At 52.2% G+C, this 9,926-nt stretch overlaps 1 protein-coding gene across 1 annotated transcript in view; it reads left to right on the forward strand.

Moving 5' to 3' along the window:
- Positions 1–8,587, forward strand: part of CNGB1 (cyclic nucleotide gated channel beta 1) — an 82,741-nt gene extending 74,154 nt beyond the window's left edge. The window contains exons 33-34 of the mRNA XM_008068043.1: positions 4,606–4,825; positions 8,309–8,587. Of these exons, the coding sequence (XP_008066234.1) occupies positions 4,606–4,825; positions 8,309–8,587 (499 nt within the window). The remainder of the gene's footprint in view (positions 1–4,605; positions 4,826–8,308) is intronic.
- The last annotated feature ends 1,339 nt before the right edge of the window (positions 8,588–9,926 follow it).

Here is a 9,926-nt window from a genome sequence, read left to right on the forward strand (position 1 = left end):
TTGGAGTCTCACTCCATCGCCCAGGCTGGAGGGCAGTGGCTTGCTCACAGTAACTCCAGCGTCGACCTGCTGGACTCCTGCAATCCTTCCACCTCAGCCTTCCAACTAGCTGGAACTACAGGCGGGCGCTACCATGCTTGGCTAATTTTTGATTTATTGTAGAGATGAGGTCTCGCCCAGTTGCCCAGGCTGGTCTTGAACCTACGGGCTCAGGCAATCCACTGGCCTCGGCCTCCCAAAATGCTGGAATTACAGGCTGAGCCACCAAGCCCCGCCTAGAAGACTTGGTTTTTAAACAGTAGTGTGGGATCGTGATTCTGAAACTACTGTATATTTCTCAGTGATGGAGAAGGGATTTAAAAGCATAGAAAGAGAGAAGATTTGAATGAACTCTGTGGCGTTGGAATGAAGTTAGGTTTTTTGCTTTGTTTTGTTTGAATCATGGTCTCACTCTGTCACTCAGGCTGGAGTGCAGTGGCATGATCATGGCTCACCACAGCCTTAACCTCCTGGGCTCAGGTGATCCTTCTACCTCAGCATCCAGAGTAGCTGGGACTGCAGGCACGTGCCACTACGCCTGGCTAATTTTTTGAGTGAAAAACAATTTCCAGTGTTTTAATATTTGCTAATTCAGCGTCTGCAGAGACCTCACAGGACATAATTATTATGAACTGTGTGATTTAATTGCCTGTGTCTGAAAACCAGCACCAGGTCTTCCTGCTCTCTCTTCCTACCCACCACCCCCCTACACACACACACACACACACACACACACACACACACACACACACACGGAACGAGGCTGACTTAGGTAAGGGTTTAGCAAATCAGCTGGGACCCCTGAGGCCCTTCCAAGAGCAGTGCAGAGGCCTCGCTTCCCAACAGCGCCTGTCACCTGCGCCCTCTCTGGAGAAGGCTGAGGTACAGGGGGGAGGAGTCAGAGGAAGCAGGAAGGCTGATGGGCCAGCCATGAGGCATCGGAGCAACTGTACTCTGGACCAGCCAGCTCGACCAGAGAGGCAGGGGACCAGGTATGAGATCTGCTCATCAAGGGAGAGACTCTGTGTGAGAACCACGGGGCCTAGGAACCTCTGAGTTGGTGAGTGCCTGTGGCAGTCTGCCCACGCTCCCATCCTGAGGCCCCACAAAGGTAAAGTGCTCAGGGGTCTGACTCGGCCTCTCCAGGAAAGGAGATGGAGAAATCTTTCTGCACGCTGCTGTCTTCAGAGGCCATCACACAATCCCAATTGTAGAGAGGCATACATCATCTGAGAATGAGGATGAATTTCCCTGATCTGGAAACATCCCAGAAGCCAGCTCGATGTTTCAAAACACAGACAACCATTAGCAATCAGCAGTGGTCCTATAAATAGTTCTTTTGTGTCACTTCGCACCACGCTGAGCCTTCTGTGGACTGTCATGCCACGAATTATGGACTCAAATAACTCAGGGACAGTGCCGAGCTGGCGGGTAAGAGGCGTCTGATGAATGATAGTGTTTGTGTTCTCCTGGGGGAGTCCCTGCTAGAAAATGCAAATCTTGAGCAATTAATATCAATCTCACAATTTAAACCCATTGCCTCTGATTAGATCAGCTGCCTGTAATGGCTGTGTTTTAACACAAATGCGTTGGCTTGGAACCCTGATGAGTGAATTTGCCAATCCATTGTCGAGGCCCACTAGGCCCGCTGATTGCAGGCAAAATTCATTTGTTCTTGAGCCAAACCACTCATCACATGCTAGCAGTGTGAAAACTTCCTAGTAAAAGGCCAGGGCTCTGTTGGATGGAAAATTCTATCCTTATTTAGAGAAACAGGGTGGTACATTGCATTCAATCTGGCTTGTGATTCTGCCTCTGCCACTGCCTGGTAACCTTGGGCATGTCACTCCCCCCACTCTGAGCCTCAGTTTCACCAATTGTCAGAGGTACAATAATCCCAGCCCTTTCCATGTTACAAGAGTACTGTCAGCATCCATGTAGTCCAAATGACGGTAATGTTGCCTTGTCACCTTTTCCCTTTTTTTGAGAGACAGGATCTTGCTCTGTCACCCAAGCTAGAGGGTAGTAGCATGATCATAGTTCACTACGGCCTCACTCCACTGCTGGGCTCAAGTGATTCTCCTTCCTCAGCCTCCCAAGTAGCTGAGACTACAGGCATGTACCATGATGCCCAGCTAGTTTTTTTCATCTTATGTATAGACAGCTTCCCGCTATGTTCCCCAGACTGGTCCTGGGCTCAGGTGACCCTCCCTCCCTCCTTGGTCTCCCAAAGTGCTGGGATTACAGGCATGAGCCACCACACCCAGCCATTTTGTAATCATTAAGATCCGGGGTTAGGCCGGGCTCTGTGGCTCAGCCTGTAAGCCCAGTACTTTGGGAGTCCAAGGTGAGTGGATTGCCTGAGCCCGCAGGTTTGAGACCAGCCTGGGCAACTTGGCAAGACCTCATCTCTACAATAAATCAAAAATTAGCCAGGCGAGGTAGCGCGCACCTGTAGTTCTGGCTACTTGGAAGGCTGAGACGGAAGGATCGCCAGAACCCAGCAGGTCAAAGCTGGGGTGGCATTGAGTGTGCCACTGCACTCCAACATGGGTGATAGCTTGAAACTCCAACTCAAAAAAAAAAAGGAAAGATCAGGGTGATGGGGTCAAAGGTGTGGGTTTGAATTCCAGCCCTGCCACTTCCCAACTGTGTAGCCTTGGGGAAGTTACTCAGCCCTTCTGGACTTCTATATCCTCATTTGGAAAATGAGAGTGAATTTTAAGACCTACTTGTGAGGTCTGTTGTGAGGCTTAAAATAGAATGCGTATTAGCACCACAGTATTACCACACATTTAGCAGCTTACACCCACACATTTGTCATCTCAGTTCCATGGGTCAGAAGTTTTGGGACAGCTTAGCTAGTCATCAAAGTGTCAGCCAGAGCAGAGTCTCATCTCAAGTCTTGATGAGAGAAGGAACTGCTTGCAAGACCACATGGCTGTTGGCCGAATTCAGGTGCTTGAGGTTGCAGGACTGGGGGCCTTGGTTCCAGTGAGTTGTTGCCAGTGGTTGGCCTCAGGTCCTCACCACAGGGCCTCCCCAGCATGGCTGCTCACTTCATTACAGTCAGCAAGGGAGAGTCTCCTTGCAAGACAGAGATTGCTGGCCTATGTGACATATTCACACAAGTGATATCCCTTGCTGTATGCTATTGGTTAAAAGCAAGACACATAGCAGAGCTCAGTGGCTCACGCCTATAATCCCGGCAATTTGGGAGGTGAAGGTGAGAGGATTGCCTGAGCCCAGGGGTTCAAGACCAGACTGGGCAACTTGGCAAGACCTTGTCTCAACAATAAATCAAAAATTAGCAGGGTATAGTGGTACTTGCCTGTAGTTCCAGCTACTTGGAAGGCAGAGGTGGAAGGTTCACCTGAGCCCAGCAGGTCGAGGCTACAGTGGCCATGATCATGTCCAGCCTGGGCAACAGAGTGAGACACTGACAAAATAAAATAAGCAAGACACATGCCCCACTCAATCTCGGGGGCAGGGGGTCAGACACAGAAACGGGAACAATGGGAAGGGGGACTCATTTGGACACTCAGTAAGTGCTGATCGTTGTGAGGGTGACGGCAGAGAAGTGGCAGGGAAGCAGGAGAAGGAAAAGCCTTGGATTCCTTTTCACCTGGGCAGCCTATCTCTGATTCCTCATATTAAAGTATCTTTTAGTATTTCCTAATTGTTCTGTCGAGTTAAACTGCTGTTTAAAAAAAAAAAAAAACTGGGCTCAGTGGTGCAAGCACTCTGGGAGGCTGAGGGTTCGAGACCAGCCTGGGAAACTTGGCAAGATCTCATCTCTACAATAAATCAAAAAATTAGCTGGGCGTGGTGACACATGCCTATGGTTCCAGCTACTTGAAAGGCTGAGGTGGAAGGATCGCCTGATCCCAGCAGATGGAGGCTATGGTGACTGTGAGCATGCCACTGCATTCCAGGCTGGGAGACAGAGTGAGACTCCAACTCGAAAAACAAACAAACAAAAAACTGGGATTGGTGGTTTATGCCTGTAATCCCAGCACTCTGGGAGGCTGAGGTAGGAGGATTGCTTCAGCCCAGGAGTTTGAGACCCACCTAGGCAATATAACAAAACCTCATCTCTACAAAAATAAAATAAAGTAATTAACTAGGCATAGGGGCAACACCTGTAATCCCAGCTACTTGGAGATTGGGATGGGAGATCACTTGAGCCAAGGAGTTTGAGGCTGCAGTGAGCCATGATCACGCCGCTGCACTCCAGTCTGGGCAACAGAGTGAGACACTATCTCTTAAAAAATGAAACCAAAAGAGTTTCCTAGCCGTGTAACCTCAGACAAGTTACTTAATCTCCCTGAGCCTCAGTTTTCTCACCTATAAGATGCAGACATTAGACCCATCTCCTAACATGTTCTGATCGTTCAGTGAGATGCTATTCAGAGAGCACCTAGCACTGTGCTTGACCCAGAAAAAGCATCAATAATCTTAGCCAAAATCACCCCCGCACAACTTGGACTTAAAGCTCTCCACCACTGAAAGGGCCCCCTCTCCCAGGGCTGGCCTGTGACGTGGGCGGGTGCTGCTGTCTTGCAGGCACATGCTGAAAAGTAACAACAAGCCCAAGGAGGAGAAGAGTGTGCTCCTCCTACCCCCCCGGCCGGGCACCCCGAAGCTCTTCAGCGCCACCCTCGCTGTGACGGAGCAGATGGGCGGCAAGGGGGCCAAGGCCGGCAAGCTTGCCCACCTCCGGGCTCGGCTTAAGGAGCTGGCGGCAATGGAGGCTGCCGTGAGGCAGCAGGAGCGGCTGGAGCAGGTAATGTGGTCTGTGGGGAACCAGGCGTCCCTCCCCCATCCACGACAGGGCTGTGCCCGGGGCGAGGCCTAGGACTTCTGAGACTGGACCACACATTTAGCTTCAGGGACTTGTTTTCTCCTTCTTTCTATCAGTCAGGACTCATTTGGTGGCAAGTGACAGAGCGCAAACTCAAACTGGTTTGAGAAAATGGTGAGTTTGGAGGTCAAGAAATTGAAAACTTAAGGCAAGGCTGGATCCAGAAGCCCAAAAGAGGCCAACAGGACAACAGGACTGTTTTCCCCTTCTATTCTATCATGTCTGCCTTTCTTTGGTGATGACTCCATTTCCAGACAACCCTGTCCCCCCCCCGCCCCCGATTCCCGGATTGTACCCTCCTGGTGTAGCAACTGCAATGAAACACTTCTGCCGGGCTCCATGGCTCATGCCTATAATCCAAGCAGAGGATTGCTTGAGATCAGGAGTTTGAGACCAGCCTAGGCAACAAAGTGAGACCTCATCTCTACAAAAAAAATTAGCTGGGCATGGTGGCATTCACCTGTAGTCTCAGCTACTTGAGAGGCCAAGGCAGAAGGATTGCCTGAGCCCAGGAAATCGAGGCTACAGTGAGCCATGAGCGTGCCACTGCGCTCCAACCTGGATGACAGAGTGAGACTCTGATTCAAATTGAGTCCATCACCCAGGCTGGAATGCAGTGGCACACTCACAGCCACCACAGCCTTGACCTGCTGGCTCAGGCAATCCTTCCATTTCATCCTGCAAAGTAACTGGAATTACAGGCACGTGCCTCCATGCCCAGTTGATTTTTTTTGTTTGTTTGTTTATTGTAGAGACAAGGTCTTGCCAACTTGCCCTGGCTGGTCTATAATCTGTGGACTCAGGCAATTCTCTCACCTCGGCCTCCCAAAGTGCTGGGATTATAGACGCGAGCCACCATGCCCGACCTTAAAAATTTTTTTAAGGAAAGAAAGCATGGCCGGGCATAATCCCAGCACTTTGGGAGGCTGAGGTGAGAGGATTGCCTGAGCCCAAGGGTACAAGAACAGCCTGAGCAACTTGGTGAGACCTCATCTCTACAATAAATCAAAAAATTAGCCAGGCGTGGTGGCACGTGTCTGTAGTTCCAGCTATTTGGAAGGCTGAGGAGGAAGGATCACCTGAGCCCAGCAGGTTGAGGCTGTAGTAGCATGCTATGAACGTGCTACTGTGCTCCAGCCTGGGCGACAGAGTGAGATCCTGACTCAAAAAAAGAAAGAAAGAAAGAAAGAAAACACCTCTTTTCCCAGTGATTCTAGCAAAAGTCCCAGGACTTACTGCCAATGGACAAAATTGGTCACATGCCAAATTCCTGAGGCATTCAGTGTGACCAGAGGAATGTGGTGCTCTTTAGAGGCCTGGGTCACATACACATCCCTGGAATGAGAGTGGGGAGCAGAGGACCCCCAAAGGGAAATCCTGGTGCTGTTGCCAAGGTCAAGGGAGGAGACATGGGCAAGGAATGTTCCTCCCCATTCAACAGCAATGCTCTCGCGTTTAATATTGTGGCTGTGACAATTTAAAATATTGGAAAGGAAAAACTTCACAAAGATAGGCACAGTGCCCCAACCCCCATAAATCTACAGGGAGCATTAACATTAGTTCTGGGAGTTCTCTGTGACTAAAGCCAAGAATGCCAATTAGAATGATTACACTAATTATGCCTATTCATGACTGTCCTTTAGGAAGGCTGCTGGAAAAGGGGGCCAAGGACCAGGGTTAGTCAGGAAGTCAATGGCAGGGACTCTTGGGAGGAGAGGACAGAAGTCTACACAACAGAGTTTAAAGGAGCCAAATAAACTCAGTCTCACTCAAAACTGGCACCCATCCAGAGGTCTTGGACAGCAGGAGTCCGGTGAGTGACATCAAAGCCACTTAGGGCTCCCAGACATCCTCCAGACACAGCCACCAGTGACCCCAGACTAAAGAAAGATGTGATTGCCTGGCTCACAAACGGTCAAGGTCAAGGTCGAGCCGGAATGTTGGGGTCTTGGGTGCTGGCTGCTATGAGGGGCTGAGTAGACATGAACTCAAGGGTGCTCTCAGGACAGGAAAGGCTTCTGAAATGGGCTTGTTGCTCCTAAGCCTTGAGATGTGAATTAAATTTGCATGAGTTTTCTAAGAAAAGGCATTTCCTCTTCAATTTAGAACAGCCAGAATGGCAGGATGCAGGGAGCTCTTAATTAGAAGTTCAGAGACACAAGTCCAAATCCCAGCTCTGTCACCAGCTAGGTCCGCGACCCGGGGAAGCTCCTCAGACTTGCTGAGACCCAGATGACTCAGAGTTGCCACGCGGGATTGTAAGATCAGGCAGAGTGCCTTTTATGAAAGCGTCTTGAACATGGCAAAGCACTTTACTAAGCCTCCCAGTGATGCGTCTGAATCCATTCATAGCACGATGCTCCAGAAGTCCCTTAATGGCAACCATCCAAGCATCCTGCCCTGGCATGCATTGTCAGAATTTAGGGTAGACAAGAAGGGTGGCACAGGGATACGGAAACATGCAAAAACACCAAGATGGAGCAGTAGGCCCCAGAGCTGCCTTGGGTTCCAGGAGCATCTTGGCTTCCACCCTCTGCTCCCTTCCTTCAACACCCCCCAACATGAGCAAACTTCAGGGGTCTGGACTCCTCACAAGAACATCGACTGCTCTCACTTTAAGCTCACTGCCACCATCTCACCTGGGTTTTCAGCAGCAGAGGATCACTTTAGCCTCCTCCTCTGGGGGCTGTTCCTTCTCCAGTTTCCTGCCATGCAGAGATGGGGGTCAGACAGAGCAGGAGGGGTCAAAGATATCCCCCCCCCGTTCCCTACTGACACGCAAACCAAGACCATGGCTGACGCCTATGGGAGGCAGCACAGGCTGGCGGCTGGAGGTACCCAGCAAGTCCCCAAACCCGGGTTAGCGCAGCCTAATGCCAGTGGCGCCCAGTCCCGTCTTACCCTGAGAAACTCAGGCTTCGAGACCCTCCAGAAAGGCAGCCAGGCCCCAGCTTCTCAGCACCCCTCACCTTGTTTGCTTAGCAGTCTCTCGTTGCTCCAGGAGCACCCATTGCTGGTAACTGGGGCAAGGCGGGGCAGGGCAGGACGGTTCCACCTTTGCAGAGGCCTTAGTGGCCTTCCTCCTGGTCACTGCCTCCCCTCCCTCAATAGCTCAGGGATGGCGATCTGCCCTTGAACCTACAACTTCACCCCTCCAGCCCTGCATCTCAAAGATCTAAAACATCTCCAGACCCTCCATGAAACCCAAGCAGGACTTTTAATCCTCAACCTTTCCCATAATACCGAGTATGGTTTCTTCTAAATAACCCTGATGCAGCTCCGCCCCACCCACTAGATTTCACCCCCTGCGCCCCGCTGTCCTTTGGGGGTCCCAGCAAGGGGTGCAGGAGGCGCCCAAGAACCCGCTGACGCACTGTCTCACGAGTCCCCCTCTCCGGATTCCAGGCCAAGAGCTCGCAAGACGCCGCAGGAGAGGCAGGCTCGGCCGCCCCGGCCCAGTCCGGCGCCCCGGAGGAAGCCGCCCCGGCCCAGCCGGCGCTCCCGGAGCCCCCCGCGCCCCCGGCCCCGCGGTCTCCGCCGCCTGCCTCCCCCGGGAGGCCCGAGGAGGGAACGGCCAGGCCCGAGGAGCACGCGGTGCGGATCCGCATGAGCCCGGGCCCAGAGCCCGGCGAGCAGACCCTGTCGGTGGAGGTGCCGGAGGGGAAGAAGGAGGCGACGGAGTGAGGCGGCCGGCGCGCCCCTTCCCGGCAGGGGCCACCCCCGCCCCGCCCCGCCCCGCCCCGCGCTCCCCGCGCCGCGCTCGCCCAGGCGGGGTCGCTGTCCCGCAGTAGTGGCCTCCGTCGTCTCAGCTAGCGGACCTGCCCGACGGCAGCTCCTCCCCCCGGCAGCTCCCCCCGGGGGCTCTTGAAAGGACAGAGTTCATCAAGTGTTCGCGCCCTGCGCTCCCCCCCGTTTGAGAGCACCCGCCCCCCCCAGGTTGTTACTATTTCTAAGAGCACAACTATTTTCCTTTTACAAAATGTTTATTGAGTTGGAGTCTCACTCTGTCGCCCAGGCTAGAGTGCAGTGGCACGCTTACGGCCACCGCAGCCTCGACCTGGGCTCAGGCGATCCTTCTGCCTCAGCCTTCCATGTGGCTGGAACTACAGGCCCGGCTAATTTTTTTATTTATCGTAGAGATGCACTCGCCAGGTTGCCCAGGTTGGTCTCGAACCCGCGGGCTCAAGCCATCCAGTCTCCTCCACCTCCACAGTGTGAGCTTTCTCTACAATATTCTGGGCAGCGAGACCTCATCTCTACAATAAATCAAAAAATCAGGCGGGCGTGGTAGCGCATGCCTGTAGTTCCAGCTACTTGGAAGGCTGAGGCGGAAGGATCGCCGGAGTCCAGCAGGTCGAGGCTGCGGTGGCCGGGAGCGGCCACTGCACTCCAGTCTGGGCGAGAGAGTGAGACTCCAACTGGAAAAAAAAAAAAAATTAGCCAGGCTATAGTTCCAGCTACTTGGAAGGCTGAGGCAGAAGGATCGCCTGAGCCCAGCAGGTCGACGCTGGGGTGGTGTTGAGCTTGCCACTGCACTCTAGCCTGGGTGACAGAGTGAGACTCTGACTCAGAGAGAGAGAGAGAGAGAGAGAGAGAGAGAGAATTCACCTCCCCAAGGTGAGGGAGAGGGTCAAAACCAGGAAGCATGGCAACAGCCATAGCTCAAAGAGCACATGGCCAGGCTCAATTCAGCTCCAGGTGTGATGCCATTACCTCAGAACAGATAAAATGGAAATGAACTCCCTGGCTAAGGGCTACAGGTATTTCTGAGGTGAAGAGAAAAGTCTCCTCTCCCTGTCCCCTGAGAAGTTCCATTCCTCAGCAAGGATCAGCCTGTTACTTGCTTTTGACTCCTTTGCTATAGAGATGGTGGCAGCAATTTCGATTAATCCTAGAAAATGAAATCTCACAGCTGATGACAGCACTTAAATCCCTAAAGCTTTCCAGATCATGTCATGTTGCTTTTATGATTAAAAAAATATTGAGATAATATTTATTGAGAGGACTTTATTTGCATATCAAA

Source organism: Carlito syrichta, unplaced genomic scaffold, assembly GCF_000164805.1.
Source record: "Carlito syrichta isolate Samal-C Ts95f unplaced genomic scaffold, Tarsius_syrichta-2.0.1 Scaffold309854, whole genome shotgun sequence".
NCBI lineage: Eukaryota > Metazoa > Chordata > Mammalia > Primates > Tarsiidae > Carlito > Carlito syrichta.